General features: G+C 38.1%; 1 protein-coding gene across 2 annotated transcripts in view; it reads right to left on the bottom strand.

Moving 5' to 3' along the window:
- Positions 1-26,147, bottom strand: part of MYZAP (myocardial zonula adherens protein) — a 113,217-nt gene that overhangs the window by 29,790 nt on the left and 57,280 nt on the right. For both annotated transcript variants that reach the window (XM_090270663.1, XM_090270662.1), the window contains exons 11-12: positions 18,158-18,241; positions 3,969-4,069 (exon numbers count right to left, since the gene is read on the bottom strand). In XM_090270663.1, coding sequence (XP_090126789.1) covers positions 3,969-4,069; positions 18,158-18,241 — 185 coding nt within the window. The remainder of the gene's footprint in view (positions 1-3,968; positions 4,070-18,157; positions 18,242-26,147) is intronic.

The raw sequence follows: 26,147 nt of genomic DNA, 5'->3' as shown, positions 1-26,147 counted from the left end.
GTAATCAGGATAGACCATGAGGAGTTCCCATAACGAGATCTTAGAAGAAAAATAGGAGGCATCAAAAAAGATGTACAGGCCAGGGAAGTAGGAGAGAAGCAGGAGAGAAAAATCCTACAAGGATAAGAAGCAGACATTCTTCTGCGTGAGAAGAGCGGTCAAATGCTACAGAGTGTACACGAAAAGGGAACACATATTAAACCTGACAAGCTCAGGGGAGGCCTGCATAGCCGCCTCACAAACTCAGAGATGAAAGTAACAACAGAAGATGGTCTAAAATTAAAACTTTCTAACTGAAAGCCTCTCATGGTGGGCAGTCATGTCCTAGGGCAGTATTTTTCCCTAACAAAGGTCAGTCTTCACCTTAACTGAGTCTGTCTATCTTTTTGCATCTATGACCCTTTCCTTGGGTCCCTCAAAGCACAACCACACATCTCGTTGCTATGGTTCCAGGTTCATTGTTTACTGTTAACTTTCCCACAAATGTGAAAGAAGTATATAGCTACTCATTACTTTTAATCCAATCCCAGAGATTTCCCACTTTGCTTTCTCCCGCCTCCCTAATCTATCACCAATGTATTTCATGTAACTCCTTTAATCATCCTCCTTTGATTATAATATATAAAATAAGACACAAAACTGCCATTTTTCGGAGCATTTTCTCAATCTGTTGAGATTTTTCTTCCCAGCAACTACCCATCAGTTTGGCTCAAATAAACTCATAAAAATTCTTAAAGTTTGAATATTGACAAGAGGGATGGCTCCAATCAACAAATATTAAACACCTACTATGTGCGAGGTACTATTCTAAGTAAGTTCCAGAAAGACTCCCTGCCCTCATGAAGCTTATATTCTAGCTGGGGGAGAAAGATAATAAAAACAAAGATGTAAAATATAAGCAAGAAATGTTTTCCCAAGTCCTTTATTAAATAAATTACATTATAATACAGATTAGCTGCCTAAATCCCCGCTTGGTGTGTATCTTTCATTCATTCAGCCAACAAATGTTTATTGAGGATCAAATAAAGGCTGGACAAGGGGGTGGCAGCCTACGGTCCCTGTCCACAGGTGTACCCAGTGTTGGAAGGGACAGGGGAAATGTGGGGTGAAGAAGGGGGTTAACAAAAAATGGGCTTGATGGCTCTATAAGTAAAGAAAAGGCTGATTTCAATTTTTTCAGCAATACATGAAAATAGAGCAACTCTAACAGTCAAATGCTATTAGCTCTAGCACAGAGTACAACCCTGCAGGCATAAGGAGAAATGAGTCGTAGGTGCTGGGCTACTCTACAAGGAGACTTTGTGTCTGGTGCCTGGAACATGCCGGGAACTTGATGCCTCCGCTGACAGAGACTTCTAGGCCTATCGAGGGGATTTCAGATCCCCGATAGTTTAATTGAAGAGCTCAGTGCATACTAAAGCACTAGGCACTTGATTAAGCTATTAATTACATTTAATAGAATCACTAATAGCCACCAATATAATTAATAAAATTGTCTTAGCACACACAAATCTATTCATATTTGATAGTGTCTTACAGGTACAGTTAGAGTTTTTACTTAGTTAATAGTAATATAGCTATTATTTATTAAGCGTTTAACTTTGATCTATTACCATGCTCAATACTTACACACCTGTTTTCATGTAATCCTCACAGCAACTCTATGAGATCTGATATTGCCACCTTCATGCCCATTTTAAGGTTGACATAACTGAGGCTTAAGAGAGATTGAGTAGCTTGCCCAAGGCTGTGCTCAGCTGACAACTAGCTGGGCCAGGCACCCCTGCAGCCTGAGAGTCCTCAACTGGACCACACTGCCAGGTTCTATGTGGGACAAGAGCAGGGAGTAGAACAAAACCCTTCTGCATCATGGAGGCTTAATTCAGTGCTTTCATTGATCTAAAACGCTGTGGAAGAGCCTGTTTTTAAAATATTCTGCAAAACACTATGGAATCTTTCATTGGTTAGATGCAAATTTGAAGTCCAAATAAGAACCAGGAATTTTGTTAGAACATACACAACACAATTTAGTTAACTCTTTAGTTATTAATTTAAAATCAGCAATGTGCCACACCAGGATTCAAGAGGCCTGACTCTAATCAGCCCTTGCTGTGTGGCTTCCTGTCATTCACTTCATCCCTCTGGGCCTCAATTTTGAAATCTATACAACATGGGGGTTAAACTAGGCCAAGGGGTTGCAATTTGTTTTGACCATAGAACTCTTATTCAAACAAAATCTTACTTGAAATCCAAAATATAAAACATACTAAAAGCTGAGTTCTTCTCAGATCATTTTCTTTCGTTCAGGACAGGGCAGGGGGAGTCCGCGCAGGCCAGCTCCTTGCTGACATCCTCGTCCCAGAGCCCATGGCCCAGAGCGCAGCAGTTCCGAGAAACACAGGTGGAAAACTCCTGCCCCCAATTATCTCTAAAGACACTGTGGTCCTCACTACCTAGACTGGCATGGCGCCTGTCACATAGTAGGCACTTAATAAATATTTGTGAGGAAACAAATGAAATATTATTCTGCCTTTTCGGAAATGCAGATATGTAGTTTTCATTTCCTCTGCTGATTGACCTAGGTAGTTAAAGTGCTAAGATGGATCCTGGGGGAAAGCAAATGTTACATTTATGGAAAAGTTGCTTTTAGATGCTGAAGTGGCTTCCAAGTTCACTGTGGCCATAAGTTAAGGGTCTGTCAGCACTTCCATTATGAAAACCACTTTGTGGTTTCATAACTCCACGGTAAAAGTTTGCTTCGGGCTATCCTTCGGCATACAAATTGAAAACCTCGTTTTAAGCCAAAATGTGGGAATTAGAAAACAAACAAGTGATTGGTTTCAGACATAGTTTTGTACCTGTCCTAGTCAAACAAGATTTATTATGTGGGCAATTAGAGTGGACTAAGCCACTTGGTTCTTAAAAAATAAAAAAGGAGGGAAATGGCCAAACTATTTATATTTCAAAAGGAGTCCCTGAATGTGATCAATGATTCCTTTTGGCTATATTTTTATCATGTACTTTCCCCCACCCCACCCCCACCCCATGGATGAGCTCTGGAGTCTATTTACATATTCTTTCTGCTTTTCTTAATTAAAAAAAAATTTCTATTAATCATATCAGAATGATGAAATTGCCTTGTTTTTAGCAGGAAGCAAGCAATGTAAATGAGAACAATGTGACTCTGAGACTCTGGTTACCTAAATTAGAAGCCGTACATCCTCAGCATTCATCTTATATACTTGTTTAATGTCTTCTTTGGGCCAAGCACAGTTTTGAGCACCCAGAAATGATGGGTTAGTTACTGGTCCCCAAGCTCTAATCTTACCAGGCATGGACATGTGGAGCTTAACATTTAACGTGCCAGTCCTCTAGCTCAGAAATACAACTGAATGAAGCAGGCTATAGTTATTGCATATCTACTCACAACTGAAACACATCATTTATTTATGATCTGATTCAGTGCTTGACAATACTCTGTTATGGTGCTGGGGAATTTTCTTTAAGATCTAGACTCTCTCTCCTCTGTATAACTTAAAGCACCTTGCAGGTCCCTCTCACTCTGTTGTAAATTACTGCCACATATCTGTCTCCCCTTCCAGGGGACAGGAACTAAAGCTCATTCTTCTCCATGTCATAACTGCCTAGCGCAGGGAAGGTCCTCAAGAGATGTTTGCGGAAGGAAGGAAGGAAGGAAGGAAGGAAGGAAGGAAGGAAGGAAGGAAGGAGGGAAGGGCCGACCAAGCTCCATCTGAACTGGCTTCCCAGGTCTCCCCTTCACCATTCCCTCTGCGTTACACAACACCCTGCTCCCACAGAAACCAGTCAAATGCTTCAGCAGCCACCACTTATCTTTGCAGAAATATTTTTTGATAGAAAGAATGCAATTCTGGTCCTAACATCCCAGGAAAGTATTTTCTTAAGTCAAAGAAGAATTTGAGTTAGAGGAACAGGAAATTCCTAAATACCTGGGTAGAAGATCACAGCCCACTCCAATCTCTCTGGTTTCCACTTCAATCTTAGGCTGGGTTTCTGTTAAATAATCCAACTTACTTTGTAGTTCATTATTCTAGGGATAAGAAAAAAAAGTATTTTTAGTAAAGCAAATATAATCCCCCACAAATATACATGATACAATTTACCTATATTATCGGATTTCACCCCTTACAATGTATGTATTGAACACCTCTTACACAGTAGGAATTGAAGAAATATACTGACTATATCCTTACAGAAAGCTTTCTGTGCATGTACATACACATGTATCCAATTTTACATAAATGGAAACAAACTAAATATCCTGGTCTATACATAAATCTGTTTTTCACTTCATTTGTTGTGAATGCCTTTCCATATTTATTAGTTTTCTTTTTATGTCAACAAACTATTTTTAATGCATTCATAGCATTCCATTGTATAGATGTACATTATTTATTTAACTAGTCTCATTGATGGGAATTTAGATATTTAATGCCTTTTTTTTGTAATTATAAATAAGGCACAGCTCAGCTTTTAATACTCCCTTATTAAACTATAAAATGAGTAAGTCTATTAATTTAATTTAGTGGGAAATACCTCTATAACTTAATAATTAGTATTTCATAGGTGTGGAAAATTCAGAATCTCAAACATATAAAATTGAACAAGCTCTTTGGGATTAAAATTAGCATTCTAATTAGTTTTTTGGGTTTTTTTTTTCATGCCAGGGCCAAACATTACGTAGGTTGATGATTACATGCTCAGGAATTGGAAATTCACCCCATGGGGGAAATGAAGGACAAAGGAACAAAAAAGTTGAGGATATTGGAATGAAAACAGATGAAGTGATGTTGCCTAAAATATAAAGGGCAAAAACATACACAAAAATTCAGAAAGAGGGTGACTATGGTTATTTCTGTATACTGAGATTTTTACATATTTATGTAAAAGTTCTATATATTTTTCTGTAATGCTAGACTAAAAATTCATGAGGCAATGACCATATCTATCTTACTGGTTATATCCTCAGAGTACAGCATATAAGAGATGCAAGATAAATATTTATTAAATAAGAAAATGCATAAATGTGTTTACAGTGAGCATATTACTTGCATAACTAGAAAAACATTACAGCATTTGTCTTTTCTTCTTTTTAAGTTGCAGCTGAAGCTGAAGCACTATTCTAGGCACTACCTAGCACATAAAAATTTAAAAGTTCTATAGAAACATAAGTTCATTTGTTTGAAAGAAAGAATGTGAGTTACAGCTCAGTAGCTCCTGCTCTGAATGGTACCAGGAGCAAAGCAGCAGTTCTGGTACAAATTTGTGTTCTGCAGGATACAAAGAACTATTAATTCTCCCTAATAAATGAGAAATGGTGTAAAGGGAGAGAACTGATTCCAGATTCCTTAGCAAGTCATGACTGATCTATCACCTGACTCTCAGTATGGAAGAATGGTGCTGGCTCACTGCCAGGGGTACATCAACATTCTCTCTCTCTCTCTGACTCTCTCTTTCTCTCTCTCTCTCTCTCTTACACACACACACACCCACCCCCCCACCCCCACCCCCACACACAGAACTTCCCTGGACTCTCCCATTCATAAAGAAAAATAAAGGCAGGAGAGGCCTGCCCTTTAACAAGTTCCAGCAGTCCCATCATCTTATCCCTTTCTCAGCACAGACTTTAATCATTCAGATCCCACAGAATGCTGGGACTGGTACCTACAGTTATGGAGCATAAAAGACAAGGTTAGCAAACATGCCCCAACTGGTGCATAGTGAATAGTGGACAGGTAGCCCCAAATACTTTGTTTTATTCCATAGGAACTGCATGTGTGCACACCAGATACTTACTAAAGCACTGAGACCAAAAACTTATAAAACAATTAATGCAATCACTAAAAATAATCACTAAAAAGAATCAATAAAAAATTTTGAGTATCTACTGTGTAACAGATACATAGTATGTAAAAGTAGGTGGAGGGAGGTGGAAGTTAAAAGAAATAAGGAGTGGTTTGCAACCCTTGAGGAGCTCCATCTGTAGGACCACAGATGAATAAGCAGAAAGTAACCGAACAAAGTTAAGTCTGTGCCAAAAGGACCTACGGAATATTAAGGGGAAATTCAGAGGACATGGGGAAAAGGACTGAACTATAAGTGAAAATTTCCTGGAGTTAGGCAAGGGAAACAAAGTTAAAGGAACAAAAGGGATGAGTATTCCAGAATTGTGGAAACATTCCAAGTTGAGAAAAGGCCCCTTACTGCAGTACACAGGTGGGCAGGGATTAGTTATGAAGAGCTACGTATGCTGTTACAAATACCTTATACCCTATCCTATGAGACCAAGGTCAACACGGGATTTTATGTCAATCACTTAGGGTCCCAAGTAAAAACTACAGAAAGGAAATGAGGAAAAATATCTTGGTAATTGATAAAGTAGTTTTAGAAAATCAACAGGATGAAATAGAAAATACATAAAAAGAACTAAATGGATATTTTAGAACAGAAAAAGACAATGCCTGAATTTTTTTTAAAAATCACTAGGTTGGTTTAAAAAAAGAATGGTGGTGACAAATGAAGAAGTCAATGAACTTGATGACACATTAATAGAAATAATTTAATCAAAATAAGACAAAAAAGAAAAAAGTTGAAAATAATAAATGGAATTTCATGAAACTGTGGGACAATTTCTAAAAGCCTCACATAAGGTATTTGAATCACAGAAGGAAAAGAGAGAGAATTTAGAACAGAAAAAAATATTCAAAGACATAATGGCTAAAAAATACCCAAATTTGGTGAAAGATACAAACCTACAAATTCAATAAATTCAGTACCCCAAGAGGATAAATTCAAAGAGATACACACCTTGCCACATCATAGTCATATGAAAACCCACAACTAAAGAAAAATCTTCAGAGCAACCCTGTATAGGTGAACAATACTGGAATTACCAAAGATTTCTCAGCAAAATCCATAGAAGTCAGAAGACAGTGAGTACTAAGAGGAAGACACCATCAGCCTAGAACTCTGTATGTTTTATTTGTGATGGTGAAATAGAGACCTTACTTACAGGTAAGAGAAACGAAATGAATCTGTTAGCATCTGACCCTCACTACATAAAATGCTAAATATAAGTTCTTGAGATGGAAGAGAGATACTTTCAGACAGAAACTCAGATGTTCAGTAATGAATGAAGAACATCAGAAATAAACAGTCCATGAGTAAATATGAAAAACTCTATTTTCCCCTTTTTTTCCCAAAGAAAATCACATTTAATGTTTGACATATTTCCTCTGGGCTTTTATTATTCCCCATTCTCTCATATGTAATTAGATTATATTGTAAATACTTTTGTACTTTGTTCTTTTCATTTATATGCATTTCTTATTGCAAACATTTTAATGGCTGCATTATATTTTCTCATAATTTCTTTAAAATGCATATGATTCTTAAAGCAAAAATTATAACAATGTTATAATTGCAGGTTTGTAATATATATAGATACAATACATAATATAACTGTAACAGCAGGGGGAGGGGTAAATGGATCTATATCATTGCAAGATTTCTACATTTTACATTAAGTGGTACAATGTTACCCCTAAGTCAACTGTGAACAGTTAATGATGCACATTGTAACGCTTAGCACAATCACTATTAGAGAAAAGAAAAACAGCAAAATCCCAATTGATAAATTAAATTGAAATTCTAAAAAAAATATTGAAATAGTCCAAAGGAAAGGGGAAACAAAACAAATAAGCAAAACACACAAAACAAAGGTAATAAAAGAAAATAAATAATAAAATGGTATATCTAAATCTAACCGTATCCATAATAATTAAATATCAATGGACTATATACTCTAACTAAAAGATAGAGACTATCAGAATGTATTTTTAAAAAGCAAGACCCAACTTCATATTGTCTGTAAGAGATGCACTTAAATATAGAGGTACATGCCAGTTGAAAATAAGTGGATGGAAAACATATACCATGCAAACATTAAACAGAAGAAGGTAGGAATGGCTATATTCATATCAGATAAGAGACGTCAAGACAAAGAGTATGAACAAAGGTAGTGAACATTTCATAATAATGAACGGGTTAATTTATTGCCAAGATATAACAATCAATAATATATATGTACCTAATACTAGAGTTTCAAAATATATGATGTCAAAAATAACAGAATTAAAGAAAGAAATAGAAGGTCTAAAACCATAGTACTAATGGATTTCAGCACTCCTCTTAGCAATTGATACCACAATTATACAAAATCCAGGAAAACATAAATAATCTAAACAATATTATTAACCACTTAAATCTAATTAATATTTATAGAACACACAAAAACAGCAGGATATATATTCTTTTCACAATCCTTAACCAAGAGAAACCATATGCTGAGCCATAAAACAAGTCTCAATAAATTTAAAGGAATTAAAACCATATAAAGTATGTTCTCTGACCATTCAATTAGAAATCAAAAACTATAAGATATCTTTAAAAAAATAAACTTCAAGTATTTGGAAGTTAGGCAACACACTTCTAAATAATCCACTAGTCAAAGAAGACTCTCAAAGGAAATTAGAACATATTTTGAACTGGAAGATAATGGAAGTACATCATATCAGAGCTTGTGGGATGTAGTTGAAACAGAGATTAGAGGGACATTTATAACTTTAAAGGCATATATTAAAAAAGAAGATGCCTTTTAACCCCGTTGCCAAATCTGTTGCCCCCAGACTACAACAAGGATGCCAGCTTGTTAAACCAAGCATGCCATTGCCAACCGACCTGGAGTCTGCAAGATCCTTCCCCATGTGGGAAGGCCACCCTCCCCTCCACCCCCACTCTTATTAGGGATTTCTGGACTCAAGGGTAGGTAGGACGACGACCATGTCCAGCTTGAAGCAGCTAGAGGAGCATGAGACCTTTGCCCATTGTCCTTTATAAGATTATAAAGGGTCTTAAGTCTGAGAGAGGGGATTGTTACAGAATGGGCCCCCCCCCCAAAATAAATAAATAAATAAATAAATAAATAAATAAATAAATTTTTTTAATGAAGAAAGGTCTAAAATCAATGACCTAGGGTCCACTTCGAGAAGCTAGAAAAAGAGGAGCAAGAAATAAAATAATTGGGGGGGGGGGGAATAATGAACATCAGAGCAAAACTCAATAAAAAAGAAATCAGACAATAGAGAAAATCAATAAAGCCAAAAGCCACTTTAATTTTTTTTTAATCAATAAAATTGGTAACCCCCTAGTTAGACTGATCAAAGAAGAGGAAGGGAAAGGAAGGGAAGGCAGCACATATTATCAATATCAATAATTAGATACTGAAAGGAAACAGTTGGCTATCTATGTGGGGGGGAAATCATCAATCCTTATTTCATACAAAACATAAAAATGAATTCCAAATGAATCACAGACATAAATTAAAAAGTAAAAGCTGTAAAATTTTTAGAGGAAATCATAGGAGAAAATCTGTGACCTTTTAGTAGGCAAAGACTTCTTTTGATAGAAGCATAAATCACAAGAGAGAAAATGATAAATAGAACTTTATAAAAAATAAAAATCTAAATAAAAATACCTTCAAAATATATCAAGAAGGTGATAAAGAAAAATGGAATAAAAGAACATGCTCACAAAATATATATCTGACAAGGCACTGGTATCCAGAATATACAAAGTATACATAATAATAAGAAAACTAAAAACACAAAAAAATCATGGGCAAAACGTTTGAACAGACACTTCTAAAAACAAGATAACATAAATGGTCAATAAGCATTTCAAAAGGTGCTCAACATCACTAGTGAAGACAAAATGCAAATAAAAATCACAATGAGATACCCCTTCATACTCTCTGAAATGCTTTAGTTAAAAGACTGTCAATACTAAGTCAGGGTGAGAATGTGGAGAAACTGGAACACTCTCACTGATGGGGGGAATATAAAATATTACAACCCCTTTACCAAACTGTTTGACAGGTTCTTTAAAAGTTAAACCTATGTCTACAATACAATGCAGCTATTCCTCCTAGGAATTCACTCAAGAGGAATAAACCATGTCCACATAATGACTTGCACAGTAATGTTCATAGCAGCTTCATTCAAAATAGCCCCACGCTGGAAACAACTCAAATGTTTATTAACAAGTGAATGGATACATTGTGATATAGTCATACAATAGAATACCACTCTTTAATACATCCGAAATCATTATGTATATCAGAAATCACTATACTGAGTGAAAGAAACTAGATGCAAAAGAGTGCATACTGTATGATTCCATTTACATAATATACAAACAAGTCATAGTGACAAAAGTGATCAAAGTGACCCCTCCTTGAAAAAGTGGTTACCTGGAAAGGATTGCCAAGGGAAACAGAGTTATTTATGGGGAGTGATGGAGATGTTCTCATCCTGGTTGTGATGGTGGTTTCACAGGCATATACGATGTCAAGACTCATCAAATTACATGCTTCGTTTTTTTTATTATAGTATAATTGACATATAACATATTAGTTTCAGATATATAACATAACGATTTGATATTTGTATACATTGCTAAATGATCACCACAGTAAGTTTAGTGAACATCCATCACTATGCACTTTAAGTAGACGCAGTGTATTTACATAAATTAATATACAATAAGGTTGACAAGGAAGAAATAAAAGACAGTGAGAGCCTGAACAAGGGTAGTACAAGGGAAGTTAGAAAGGGGAAGATTTTAAAAATACTTAAAAAATAAAATGGACAGGACTCGAGACAGGAAAACAAGACACTATCTGTTCTCAGCCTTGCAAAATATGAGTAGCCGGGACAGACAGAGCCCCTAAGGCTGCCGCCTGGCCAGCGCTCCATAGAATGTTGCTTCTAGGATTGAGAACCAAGTTCCAGTGTTCTCCTGCTTTCAAATACCACCACCTTGCGTTTAGATGTGAAATGCATACCATTGGTGGCTTGGGAGGCTGTGTACCTTCCAGGAAGGAAGGACCTGGTGTGGCACCTCTTGGCAGTGTTTTGGAAATTATGTCGCAAACGTATGGCAGTCACCACCTTCCCCCACCCCCTCAGGCCGAGGGAATGAGCAGCGGGGCTGCAGCACACGCACTGAACAAGAATGTGTGTCCAATAAAGTGCGGACGTGGAGGCCTAGAGCCCGGGGCTGCTGCCCCAGCGTTACTCGGGGAAGTTAATAAGAGTCTCAGGAATGCACAACAGACATGTGGAGAGGTTTATGGACCACACGACACACGTTAAATGCAGGATGGACCAAGCCAAGACATTTGAATCCTTCCCTCTGACTTTTAAATTTAGCTGCATGTGTAGTGTTTTCAGCAGAAAAAACAAAATGGAATTTTTTCAGAATTTCAGAAAGCTTATCAACCTTATGGAGATGTACACTTAGAATTTTATTTTAAAATTTGGAAAAAAAAGAGAATAGAATGGGTGTGTTTTTGCATTGGGAAGACTCTGAATCAGCTGATGAAAGTGCAGCCTAATGGGGCGAGACTAGGCAAACTTTGGGGATCAGGGTCAGGGCAGGGGCTAAAAAGTCAAATGAGTTTAAGCATCAGTAAGTACAAACGGTGAACTCAGGGACCAAAATTATCCACATTTCTCTGTTTAAAAGAAGAAGACAAGGGAAGAAGACAGAGGAGGAAGAGGAAAAGGAGAAAATATATATCAATGACAATGAAAGGAGTCCCTGGCCCCTAAACAACAGAAGACATAATAAACACAAATGCTTTTCTGATCACTTAGTAGTAACTTTGTAACAACTCTATTGAGAGTATACCATTTTAAAGAGAGGACTTCCATTTATAGATGTGCAAACTAAGGGGCACAAAGCAGTCAAGTAATTTGCTACTATCACATAACTAATAAGTGGCAGCTGAGATTTGAACTCAGGCAGTCTCGCTCCAGAGTCTGCAATTAGGCCCTTCAAAGAAAGCAGCTACCAGATTTTTCCACCAAGACTTTTCAGAGAGGTCCGAAACACCACCATTGACATCATTATGATTTAAGGCACAGGATGGAAAGTCACGGGATTAAAATAACTGGTGTTACAATAGGTCAATGTAATAGAAATTCCTAGTGGCCGATAAAACCCTGTATTGAAAAGCAATGTAGCCAGATAAATTTGGAGAACACTGGCGTGACCGCATGATCTTAAAAAAGCACACATTTTCCCCAATTCTGTCACTACTAAGTTGGCACAGCACTTCAGCCCACTACCAGTTCTCACGCCCAGACAGCCTTCAGCACAGTTCTCCACTCAAATAAGCCAGGGCTCCTTGGGGACAAGCCAATACCCTGTCTGGGGACAGGACAGAAATTAGCACAGGTCAGAAACATTTCGTCTCTGCCACTCATCAAAAATGACTCCAAGGTCATCAGGAACCCTGCTACCTGAGCGAAACAGTTAAGGCAGGAGAACTCTCCCCAGCTGAGCTGTGACCATATGAGCAACAGAACAGGAGGAGGAGGAGAAAACAATTATTATGGAGACAAGGAGAGTCTGAAAAATGCCTTGTGTCCAATGTTGCTCAAAAGGAGAGTTAATAAAAACTATACAAAAATATAGTTTTAATAGAAAAGGGTGAGTGTAAGATGCTATACTTTGCATTGACTTTTACAACTAGGAAGCATTAATACAGAAAGCAATATAGTTTCTTTTACAGAATATTCATTATATGTGTGTTTGTAAAGTTTCTGTGTTAAGTAGAAAAGAATAACAAAAGAAACTGATTGTAAGTCAGGCGTTCCCAGAACCTGGGGGCCCATGGAGAGACTGGTTGGCCTTGGCAGTCATATAACCAAGTGGAAGCAGGGGCAGCAGCAATTCCCTGGCATTAGCGGTTGCACACAATGAGCAAGGAAACAACACTCAGCAGGGCGTCTGTAACACAATGTACAAGTCACACAGCCTAACCAATCTCTTGTGTCCTCGGGCAGCGATTTTCACAAACTGTGCCTCAAGGATTTTTAAAACATGCAATAACTGCCTCTTTAGTCAGGGGCACTGACCTCTTTTCCCTTAGACTGTCAGATTTAAAAATGACAACAGCCCACACGACAACAGCCATCCAGTGTGAATGAATCAAAATTATACCTATGTTTTTGGGTCAGATCGAAAAAAATTATAATTTTTTGGCGTGAACCAGAATTTTAGTAATTAGTTTATGCATGCCATAAGATGAAAAAGGTTGAAAATCACTGTCCTAGGACATGAAACCTCTACATGATTCAACTAAGTAGTGTGAAATACTTTTGTTAACAAGGAATACATACATTTCTGATAATGCTAACAACCAGGTCCATGCATCACAATGACAAGGGGTCCTGAGTGTGACTCACCCTGAAGCCACCTAGTCCTGTGACCCAAGAATCAGCAGGGGACCTACCCACATCCTCTAACCTTAGTTACACAGAAAAGAAATTCCATCTCTTTTGGATCAGAAAGATCACTGCTTCTGTCTGGAAAGTGCCAAAATGATGTCAAGTCTAAGGAAACACTGAAATAAGTAAAACAACAACCTTTGGAAGATACAAAAAAATAAGAACAGAAACAATGAAGAAATACATTAGAACCATGATATTTGCATTTAGAGTAGGTTGAAGTGTAAATGTATTATTCACTTTTGTCATTTTGTAACTTACTTTGTACATGTTTTGTCTGCTGATTAAGGTGGATGTTTGAAGTAGTCAAAAGGAATTAGCCATACTAACTTTGTAGTGGAATTTAAATAGGATAAGGGGATTTAATCTATCAAATTTATAACCAATCTTTAAATGCTCAAGAAAAACTTGTTTACAAAGTCTTGCTTATTAGATATACACAGTAGACACTGCCCGTCCTACCCATGGCTCCTGGATACTCACCATTTCCTGACACGCCACTTGGGACTCTTTACCTGCGGCTTCCTCTGACCACGGAGCCCAGCCTGCTCTGCCCAGGGCAGGGCTGCCATAGCCCCCGGGAGCAGGCCTCAACCAGTGACGGATGGGAGTTAGTGGATAAATGTCCTAACTTTCTGATCTTTTGGAAAGGATAACTCAGAGGCCATTTGCACAGTCTCCTAGAGACCCCACAGTGGTGACCTGCTCAGTAAGACACCCAGGACTGACTTCGGGCCCTTCCCTGTCTCACTGCCGCACTCTCCTGCCACTGCTTCCTGAGATCACCTCCCAGATAAACTGTATGGACTCAGATCCACATCTCAGGGTCTGGGCAACCCAAACTTGAAAAGATGAATTTAAGAAATCTAGCATTAAACAAAGCACAAATACATATATGGCCTTTTTCCGTGCACAATATCCTCTAGGACAATTCATAATCTACCCATAGGAAAGCTGGCTTGATTAGCCCAGCCAGGCGGGAGTGGGAGGGGAGGTGGGCACTGCCTTGGATGACCTTCTGTTTCTACTGCCAGCATCTCCCTGCTCTGTCCTGTAACCACTCTCTCTGTCCCACTGGGACACCCATTCTCTGGCTCTCACTGGGCAAGGCATGACTCCCCTGCATGGGAAGCTATGATTTCCAAGGGCAATCCTCAAAATAGAAATGTTCTCCCCCTGAACTCAGGAACTAGACAAGGTTGTCCACTCTCTCCACTCCTTTTCAACATAGTGTTGGAAGTCCTAGCCACAGCAATCAGACAAGAAAAAGAAATAAAAGGCATCCAAATTGGGAAAGAGGAAGTAAAACTTTCATTATATGCAGATGACATGATAGTATACCTAGAAAATCCTATAAACTCCACTAAAAGACTACTCGATATAATAAGTGAATTTGGCAAAATCGCAGGGTACAAAATAAATATACAGAAATCTAAGGCATTTCTGTACACCAACAATAAAATAGCAGAGACAGAGACAAAAAAGAAAATACCATTTACTATAGCAACAAGAAAAATAAAGTACCTACGAGTAAACTTAACCAAAGAGATAAAAGACCTGTACTCTGAAAATTACATAACATTGAAGAAAGAAATTAAGGAAGAAACAAATAAATGGAAGCAAATACCATGTTCTTGGATGGGAAGAATCAACATCATCAAAATGGCCATACTACCCAAAGCAATTTACAGATTCAATGCAATCCCTATTAAAATACCAATGACATATTTCACAGACCTGGAACAAATACTCCATAAATTCATATGGAACCAAAAAAAACCCCGAATAGCAAAAGCAATCTTGAGACAGAAGAACACAGCAGGAGGAATCACAACACCAGATATCAAACAATACTACAAAGCCACTGTAATCAAAACAGTATGGTACTGGCATAAGAACAGACATATAGATCAGTGGAACAGAATAGAGAGTCCAGAAATAAACCCAGGTCTCTATGGTCAACTAATCTTTGATAAAGGAGGAAGGAACATAAAATGGAGTGAGAAGAGCCTCTTTAACAAATGGCGCTGGGAGAACTGGATAGGGACCTGCAAAAAAATGAAACTAGACCACCAACTTACACCACACACAAGAATAAACTCAAGATGGATCAAAGACTTAAATGTAAGCCGTGACACCATAAAAGTCCTAGAGGAAAACATAGGCAAGAAAATATCAGATATCTCACGTAACAATCTCTTCACGGATACATCTCCTAAAGCAAGAGAAATAAAGGAAAAAATAAATAAATGGGATTACATCAAACTGAAGAGTTTCTGCTCAGGAAAAGAAAACATCAGCAAGATGAAAAGGAAACCAACCATATGGGAAAACATATTTGCCAATGACATCACAGACAGGGGACTGATTTCCAAAATATATAAAGAGCTGATACGACTCAACATCAAGAAAACAAACAACCCAATTTAAAAATGGGCAAAGGACCTGAACAAACACTTCTCCGAAGAGGACATACAGAAGGTCCATAGACACATGAAAAAATGCTCAACATCATTAGCCATCAGGGAGATGCAAATAAAAACCACAATGAGATACCATTTTACACCAGTCAGAATGGCCATCATCAACAAATCAACAAGCAACAAGTGCTGGCGAGGATGTGGAGAAACGGGAACCCTACTGCACTGTTGGTGGGAATGCAGACTGGTGCAGCCACTATGGAGAACAGTATGGAATTACCTCAAAAGATTAAAAATGGAACTGCCTTTTGAACCAGCGACTCCACTACTAGGATTATACCCGAAGAATCTTGAAACACCAATTCAAAAGAACTTATGCACTCCTATGTTCATTGCAGCACTGTTTACAATAGCTAAGTGCTGGAAACAACCTAAGTGCCCATCTGTAGATGAGTGGATCAAAAAACTGTGGTACATTTACACAATGGAATACTATGCAGCAGAAAGAAAGAACTCCTGCCATTTGCAACAACATGGATGGAACTAGAGAGAATTATGCTTAGTGAAATAAGCCAGGCAATGAAAGAAAAATACCATATTATATCACCTAATACAGGAAACTAAGGAACAACACAAACAAAGGAACTAAATAGAACAAAGAGCAGAATAGCTGTCAATAGGGGGGAGGGGAGAGGGAGAGAAGGGGGATAAGTAAGGGAAGGGTTTAATTAAAGAGCCTGTATAAAAGACTCATGGACATGGACAACGGGGAGGGATATGATTGTGGGAGAGGGGGTGGGTTGGGTGGGGGAGAGAAATTAGGGGAAAAGGGGACAACTGTAATTGAAAAACCAAAATAAAAAATAAAAAAAAAAAGAAATGTTCATTCATAAGGGGGGAGCTGGACCCAGTGACTGCAGAGAAGATAGAAATGACATGGGACAGGTATCTATTTACTCAGCTGTCAGGGCACTGAGATTCTTGGACCTTGACTCTGCTGCCAGGGCCCCACGGGCCACAAGGGACTTCTGGTTATGACTTTTGCAAGCAGTTCCTCAAAAACAGAGTAAATGAAGACCCAGCTCACCACCCTGACAAGCATGGCGGTTAAGAGCTCAGGCCTTGAATCCAGACCTACCCATCTCTTCTGCCACATTAGGCAGGTTCCATAACACGCCTGAACTTCAGTTTCCCCACCCATAAAGCGGTGGAAATAGAGTCTAGCTCACTGGGCATCCCTCTTAATGAAGAGAGAGCAACACTAACCAATTCAACGCCATCAAACGTTCAACCTCCGCCAGGCACTTTCTATGCGTTCTCACTGCAGTCACCCATGTGTAGGTGCAATTAAAACCCTCATTTTATAAGAAATTTCCCCAGTGCCACCCAGCTAATAAGAAGCAGAAGTCTGATTCCACTCTTAACTTCAATGTTAAACAAAGGATATAGGAAGTAATTAACAGTGCCCAGCGAATACTTAGGTGCTTAATAAATGTCACTTCTTTCCTGGGTCCTTACTTTATCTTTTTCTCCTGGGCTATCCCTGAGGAATGCAGTGAAGAGACAGACAAGGAGAGATTCATGGAGGCTCATAAGGAAGAGGCTTAATGCCAAGTTCTTAATAAGTACTCTTCAGAGCAAACAGATTCTGGCTTCTCCTTCTGTTAATATCTAAGCCCTTAAGGTTCTTCCAGTTCCATAATTTCCTTCTCCGGAACCTACACAAAATCTCCAAAATGACTTTCAAAAAGCCAGAAAGTCAGGAATACCAAATATCCTTAAAGTTTCAAGTGAAATGAAGTCACCATTAAAACATGTTGACTCAGTTTCGTAAAAGAACACAGATGAGGAGTCCATCTCTCTGCCCAGCTCAGGCAGTGACTAAGCTGGGTGATCGTGAGCAAAGCCACCTGCCTCCTCTGCGACTCCTTTTTAAAAATTCGTTAATACAGAGATAATAATCTTTGCCTTGCCTTTTCTTAAAGCTTCTGAGAGAACCATGTGAGGAATGTATGTGAAAATACCTCACAAAATTTAAAGCACTACACAAATGTGGGCAATTAGCAGTATTAATCAAAAGCTTATCAGACTTGCTAAGAAAATTCTTGAACAAGAAAAGCCAGAGCCAAAATTAGAGGTGAGCAGCAGGCTGGAATGAGAAGAGCCAGGTGGTGAAGAAAAACTAGCTGTCAGATCCTCATTTTCAGTGTTGGCAGTTAACCTTCAATCAATTTTATAAGGCCAGGAAATAGCCATATTTTTAAGTAAGTGTCAATGGCAGGCTCAGCAACATAAAATTTAATGGTAGGGAAGACACCAACTTAAAGAAAGATAGCTTCTTACCTCTCCTTCCAAGAAAGATATCTTTTCTAAAAGTTGCAATATTAGGAGCTGTTTCTGTTGCACCTTTTTCTTTAATGATTCAGTCTAGAAAGAAAAAAATTAAAATTGTTAGTCAAAAACACAGCACTGTGCAAGTTATTCAACTGGAAGAGATGCCTTTGGTTTTCATGTAAACAAAACCTACACTTGGTTCTCTGTGTTTCATGGAACAATATTAACATGAGATGCTCTGTGGAAAGCGGATTCTGTGCCCAGGTAAGCCTGGGACATCAGACATGAATTTGGAGTCACATGTCATAAGGTTTGTTTAAACTAACCTATTCGCATAGATTTTGCTGTGTAAGCCTTATTACCGTCCCGCAGGTGTCCCAGAGAACATGCTCGGGGAAACGCAGATACAATTCTATATAAAATAATTATTCAGTTTAAATTTAGGAGGTACCCTGCATATCAAATATTCAGTTCTGTTACTCCTGTCAATACATTCATATCTGTTCAACCAGGTGTCAAAAATTTGAGTCTGGGGAAAGGGTGACTGTCACTAAAAGTGTTAATGAAATTCAAATGACTGGGGACTCAGGCGGCCTGGGGTAAGCAGGGAAAGCTCCCTAAAGAGACAGACTTGAGCTGGGCTTTCCCCTTTTGTTTTTTGATACATAAATTGTATCTTGAACTACTTGGCATTTTTCACTCCCATATCATGTGTCCATAGACAAACTGCAGATGCCCTAGAAGCAGGAACCAGGGTGCTCTGCACCAGGCCGGGTCTCAGATCCTGGTGGAAAGAGTGTGTGGGTTCACTAAATAACCTAGGACTTTGAAGAATGCACTAATTTTCTAACAGTCTTGCATATTAAATTTGAGCCTTTGCAAAATCTTTTTTAAAATCTCTCTCAGTGCAAAATAACACAATTCCTATAGAATCCAGCAATAGCTAGAAAAAGTACAAAAATACAATTGCATTTTCCTTTTGACTCAGCAATTCCATTTCTAAGAATAGATCCAAAAGACACATTGGCCAAAATACGAAATGACTTGAATGGAACACGGGATTTTGTTTTATTAGAAAAGAAGACTCTATCAAGAAGTTGGCCGGTTAGGTAACCATGATACATCTTAACAATGAATATCTATCTAACCTTCAAGAAAAAATAAAGATCTCTAAAACACTGATATGGTATATCGTGAGGAATATATAATATGCTAGCTTTGGTGAGGACATATGAATGCATACATGTTTGCAAAAGGAAACATTGCCAAGATAAAAACAAATCTTAATTGTTAAGAAATGGCTACCAATAGGGAGGGGGAGAAAATAAGATGGAGGAAACAGAAGAAAGACTTTTCTAATAAGACTGTATTACATAGATTTAATTTTGAAAGTGCATTTTACAGGTTCAAAAAATAAAACTAAACCAAAATGGAAAAAATAAGTGAATCCTAAAACTTGAAAACGAACTAAAATAAAGGAACTAAACTGTATGTCAGATTGGTGAAAAGAATTCATTCAAGTGTTGTCTGAACAAGGTGACTTGACTATATTTTTTAGTGAAATGTATTCTCAAGAAAACAACTGCCAAAAAAAAAAAAAAAAAAAAGCAAAAAAACAACCCTCTTATTCACTAGAAAAATTGTTAATAATAGTATCGATGTTGTTATTTTGAAACTATTTGATATAGTGTACTATTATGTTTGGAACCAAGATTTTTAGTTTAAAAGAAAGAAATGTAAGTGTGAAATCAAAGAATAAAGTGTTTTATTAAATTTGAAAGAAAAGATATCAATATGAACTCATGATCTTTTATTTTATTTTGTTAAATATGCATTTTCTAACTCTGTCCACTGAGAAAACTTAGAAACAATAACAATAAGCACATAACATATCCAGATTGTGGTCTCTAAACATCATTCTTCACCAAAAACAAACAACACCCCCCAAACAAAGAAACAGACAATAAAACAGGACATCTTGAAAGAATGGCCCATTTCAAGGGGCAAAAATATATACTAAACAAACCCAGACACCTTATTATGACTGAAAACAAGGACATAAAGGGTTTTCCTTGGACCAAGGACGGGACAATTTGAGCATCAAAAAGAATAATGAGTGAAACTGAATGGAACATATACATTTAAAACTCTGAGTATTTTATAATTCTTCAAAAACAAAACAGCACCAACTTGTTGGACACCATTGAAAGTGAAAGGTACAAACCTCTTATTTATAACCTTTGCAATTTAGAGGAAAAAATTAAGCATTTATCCTGCCTTTCTTGTACAAACTGCATCTCGATATTACTAAAAATGTCCTAGTTTCTGAGGGAAGAAGTTTTACTTTTCAGAAGAATTCTCGTCAATAAGTGGGGAAAGAATGCTAAGTTGTACCATCCCCATGAAATAACTGACTCAGGAGCCATCTCTCACAGATGAAACAATGAGGGGCAAAGGCGATGAGGGCCTGACGACCGCCTGGACTCGCACCACTTGAAGCCGCGGTCAGCCTTTGCCTTCGCATCGTCGGAGTGGGACAATCACATATCATGTCCCCCAAAGCAATACAAAAGGAATCATACAGCACCACTGTGAAGTATTCTTGCCTCCCTCACGCACAAAACAAATTGAAACAGATTCTAGTAAAGCTTCTAGAGCTAATAAGGAACGAAAATATCAAATCCAGAGCGTGGGAACTTTCATAGAACAACTGACCCAGTTCCTGCAATGTCACACTGGGTGGGGGTCAGACTGGTTTGGGACAGGGTGGTAGGCAGAGGGCAGCAAGCTGTAGATTGAAAGACTTTAGAAATATAACAACCAAGTGCAACAGGCTTTCTCTGTACACTGACTGGAAGAAATCATCAGTACAAGACATTTCAAAAAATTTTATTAGAGATTGGTTATTAAGTGATACCCAGGAATTACCATTAATTTTGTTAAGTGTGACAATGGCATTATGATTACACAAGGACAAGTCCACATGTTTTAGAGACACATAGTGAAGTCTATAGGAAACATACGCAGAATATCTGGGATTTGCTTTAACATAATTACAGGAAGGGGGAAAAAAAAAGAAAAAAAGAAGAGGTAAATAAAGCAAATGCAGCCACAATTTGCTGTTTGTTGAATCTGGGTAATGAGTCTAGAGAACTTCGATTATTCTCACTGTCCTAAATGCATTTGACATTTTCATTATAAAATATTTTACATTGCACCTAGTGTCAAATATGTAATCCCCCAACATGGAAGTAAACCATACAAAATAGAATATAAGATATAAACTTAATAAAAAATGTTCAATGTTCATAATAATTAAAGAACTTAAAAATTAAAAACAGTAATGAAGTATACTTTAATACATATTAAATTAGCCCAAAATTACTGACTGAAGAAATCAGTGTTGAAAGAGCTGGGAGGGACAGCTACCCTCTTGTGTTGCAGGTGGCATTATAAATTAGAATGACCCTTTGGGCAATTTAGCAATAAATATTAAGAGCCATAAAGCTGTTCGTACCCTTTGACCCACTAATCCCACTCCTGGGAATTTTTCCTAAGGATATAATTCAGATGTAAGAAAAAAGCTATATATACAAAGATGTTCTTGCTCCTATTATTTATAATAGAGAAAATGGAAATAACCTTAATGTCTAGCACTAAAGGAATGGGTAATAAATTATGGAATCTCAATTTGATGGAATATATTACACAAACACTGAAAACAAATATATTGCAAAATGGAAAAGTAGTTACAAAAGTCCCAAGGGATTAAAAAAAAACAAAAGTTTACTATGATGAAGGTAAAAGCTGAAAGAGAAGTTAGAGAAACTAAATCAGTCTAAGATTGAGGTAGGGTTATGGGAAAAAACAAAAGTTATTTTATTTAAATTTTCTTCAACCTTTGTAGGAAAAAAAATTTTGAAAATCATCCTTATAATAGTGTTACTCCTTTTTCATTCTTTCCTATAGTGTTAAGACTTTTAAAAGTTGACTTTTAAAATCTTTAAATGACAGGCTTTTAAATGAGTACTGAAATTAATTAAAATGTTCCAAGAAGGTCAGAGATAATATTTCATTAAATAATAGAAAAAGTAACTTCACACACACAAGTTTCACTGTCTCTGAACTAATCAGTGGTTTGTGAGTCAACAGGAGGAAGATGCGGGAAGGGCACCCTTATGAACAGCTCAGAGGAGCGTTTTTTTATTTTAAATAAATAAATAAATAAATAAATAAATACAAGATAGAGATACCCGCAGAGAGCTGAGAGGAGAATTCTGGGAAATCTAAGAGGGCAGAGGGTTGATTCTAGAGCAAAGAAGCACCTCATTCTTGGGAGAAAGAACAGGCCGAGGGAGTGATATGGGGGAACTGAAGCTTCTAACAAAAAGGCTCAGTTTTTCAGCCGCTGATGCTTCCAGGAGCAATTGTGCTGTTGTGCTAAATGAATGTTGTGCGTGTACATTTCCCTTCAGCCTTACACATTTCTTACAGAAGCATCGTGTACAGTGTGTTCTGTGACTAGGGTCGGCTTGTTCAGAGTAGAGAAAAAAGGACCGTAATCCTGGCAGGCAGTGCATGGCCCTTCCAAGGGCACTGACTTTGAATTCCAGCCTAGTCTCCCCTGGAGTCTGCCCCTGGAGCACATGCCATGCCTTTTCCCAAGTGAGAAGATAAGTTTCTAAAATAAGCTCACGTGCATGCTTCTCAGTTTGAAAACATTCTAGGTAACATCTGACTCCCAAGTCTGGCTCTTCATCCACAATGGCTAAAACACACATTTGTGGGGAAAATGGTGTTATTTTTTTGCCTCCCCACTTCAAAGAGCCTTGAAATATCATCTCCTATAGTACCTAGCATACAATAAACACTCAAAAAAATTAGCTTTTACTATAATATTACTGGAATTGTCTCTCCCTGTGAGCTTCTTGAGAGTAAAAACCTTGGTCATATATATATATTCTCAGACAATGAATGAATGAATCAACAAATCCATCCATCTATCTCTGAACAACTGATCCCTTAGTCTTCAGGGGCAAAACTGTCTGGAACAGACTCTTGAGAGACCTTGATAAATGATGGTTGATATGTCCCTAAAAGCACACCCCAATATCAGGGGCCACCCAAAATCCAGGATACCATGCAGCTTCTACGTGAAATCCATTGGGTACCTTTATTGTCTTTATTAAAGTTTGTCATTATACCTTCAAGAAGTTTCTATGTGCCCTTCATGAAGCTGCATTTAGGGCTACCTGTCACCAGGTGGAGGTAAATGACCCAAGTTACCAGGCTTAAGTCAGAGCATTAGAAGTGAGAAATTAGAAGCCTAACCTATTTTATCTATACAAGAACATAATATTTTTGCAAAAGTTAAATTAAAATATCAAACTGTAGACCCCCTTATAGAACAAAGGGAAGAAATCCATCTTGGTAAAATCTGGAAGCTTTTAACTGCTATTAATAGAATTCTTCCAATTTTTGTCTTCACTGACATGTTTTTTTGGTAACTCTAACTGAATATACGTCTTGCAGCCTAATTGCTCATGCAGGTATTAGGTCTCTAAGTCTATAGGCCAGTTTGATAGTTAAGGAGGACAGGAACATTTTCAAATTTCTTCAAACTGGTAATGCTTTTCTTCACTAGCCCCAATTGATGAGCTAAGCAATCCCTCTTATCCAGAGCCACACTCTGGAATCACCTGCAGGGAGCTCTTATAAAATATTGACTTCTAGGCTCTATCCCCAGAGATGCTGAATATATCACTCCCCTACTTAAAAACCCACCCAAGCTTCTAAAGATTCAACTCCCTAGCAGGGACAAAAGGCCCTTGTGCTTTGGTCCCACTTTATCTCCCCAGTTTCATTTCTTGCCTGTCCTGTCTCACAATGAACAGGCAATGTCTCCCTCTGTCCTCTCAGCACTCCACCGACATACAATGGTCCTGCCTCTGGGCCCTTGCACAGGCTGGTGCCAGGAAACCTCCTGCTCTCAGGAAGAACTCACCAATCACCTCCCACCTGTCTTCTCAAGGCCCTCCAGCTGGGACCCATCACTGCTATTACCATCCTTTGTCTGCACCTTGCCCTTGCAGTAGCCAGCAAACCCACCTGGAACAAGTGTTTAGTGTATCAATTACCATGTAGAAAAGAGCAGCTCTCTGAGGAGGTGAGATCACCCTTATCAATCCACACATTTTTATAAACTGCTTTGGAAACAGTCGCTAATTGCTACAGTGAAAGGATTCCTCCCAATTTGTTTCAAAAAGACCTTGCATGTCAACCAGACCAAAATGAAACTGAACCAGAATTGAGTCGAGTCCTGTTATGGATGAATTCAAAGCAACCCTGGAGGCTGCAAGGCTTCTCAGCTTCCCAGAGGCTTTTCCCTTTAGTGACAGGTGCAGAAGACAGGGGTCACTTTGTGTTAGATACAGACGATGACCCAGCCCTGTCATTAGAACTATGTGAATAGTACCCACTTGTGCAAGACTCATGAAACATAACTCAATATTGAGGTTGGGGGTGTGAACAAAAATTAAGCATATAAGAAGTGGCATCAGCAAATAAATGTTAAATACTAGACAGGACTTGATATGACTTTTAAAGAAACTGCGCTTGGGGTGTTATCTTTCACCAGCTGGCTAATGATAATATGCATGTTATCTGAAAAGTGACCTGTGAAACAGGAAACACACTGAAACAGAGTATATGATACTAGCAGGTATGCTAAAACTGACATTCACGCAGAATCAAATTGTTTAAAATCAGATTTTTTAAATTCAAACTAAGTTTATGATATTATTTTCTTGGAAATTTATTTTATTTTGTTTTCATTCTGATTTTAAGAATAACCAGTTACTGTAAATCCCACCGGCCCTTTTACTCAAAATCGGGGTGTGAGGGCTGTGCGCGCGTGCTCACACCTGTCACGACACTTGACACGTCAAAGGTTCCCAACCTCTATCTCCAGCACTCCTGCTTCTCCACACGTCCCCGAGCACCCTCACCTAAAAAGACTTCCTGCTTTAACTGCACTGAGGAGGAAAGAAATCACTCTCCCATTGGAAAACGTATCAAAGATGAATAACTGCCAGCCAAAGCTTCAAATCAAAATGCGATCATCAGGATTCTGAATTCTAGGTCACATTAAAGCGATACGACACTTTATTGTAAGTTCCTGCAGACTTTTCACAGGAAATTTATGCTGTGAGATTATTTGAAAATTTCACAAGAAAATAGCTTGATAGGCCCCATTATTGTTTTCAAAACGCCCAGAGATCCGGTGAACCAGCGCGCTGACCAGGGAAGGGACGGAACAGGGCAGGCAAGAGCCTTCCCGAGCTCACTCAGGGCTTCGGCCACCGGCTGCCTTTGCTTTCTCTTGTCCTGATAGGGCTTTGTTTTCAACCCAAACCTCCTGTGATCTGGCAAAGAGTCGTCTCCGTTTCCCTCAGCAAAATAGGAAGCATGTTATTGTCATATGCCCCATCATGAAAAATAACAATAACCCATATGTTACACTCTTCTTCTGAAAAGGTTTTTTTATTCTTGCTAGTTTCCCTTAATTCTATTTTAGAAGTCTTATAACACTGTAATCTCGCTGTTATGTATTTTAAAGTGCATTCTCTGTGATAAAAAAACCACCATAGAATGAATTTTAAAATTAATAATGTTATCCTCTTTTCCTAAGAAATAATAAAGCAAGAGAAATATGGCAAGATCTGGATCTGGCCTGCACTAATGGAGCGTGAAAGAACAGTTTAAAAGGACGAGGAAAAGGGTACATTATCTCATTTGGGGGGAGGGGGTGACGGAAATGAATTAAGGCCACAACAAAACGAAACTGAAAAATTGCTAAATGAAGCTGTGAGTGGGGAAAATGAAAAATCAATGAAGGAACGGAGGGGGAAAAGGTACATTTTTCATCTTCATCAGCTTGATTGGGTTGGTAGAAATTCATTTTCAATTAATGTGTCTTGTGGCATTCAGCCAGGCTAGA

The sequence above is a fragment of the Furipterus horrens genome, unplaced genomic scaffold (assembly GCF_987537825.1).
Source record: "Furipterus horrens unplaced genomic scaffold, mFurHor1.1.pri manual_scaffold_3, whole genome shotgun sequence".
In the NCBI taxonomy this organism is placed as follows: Eukaryota; Metazoa; Chordata; class Mammalia; order Chiroptera; family Furipteridae; genus Furipterus; species Furipterus horrens.
This window is presented reverse-complemented; position numbering and strand designations above follow the sequence as displayed.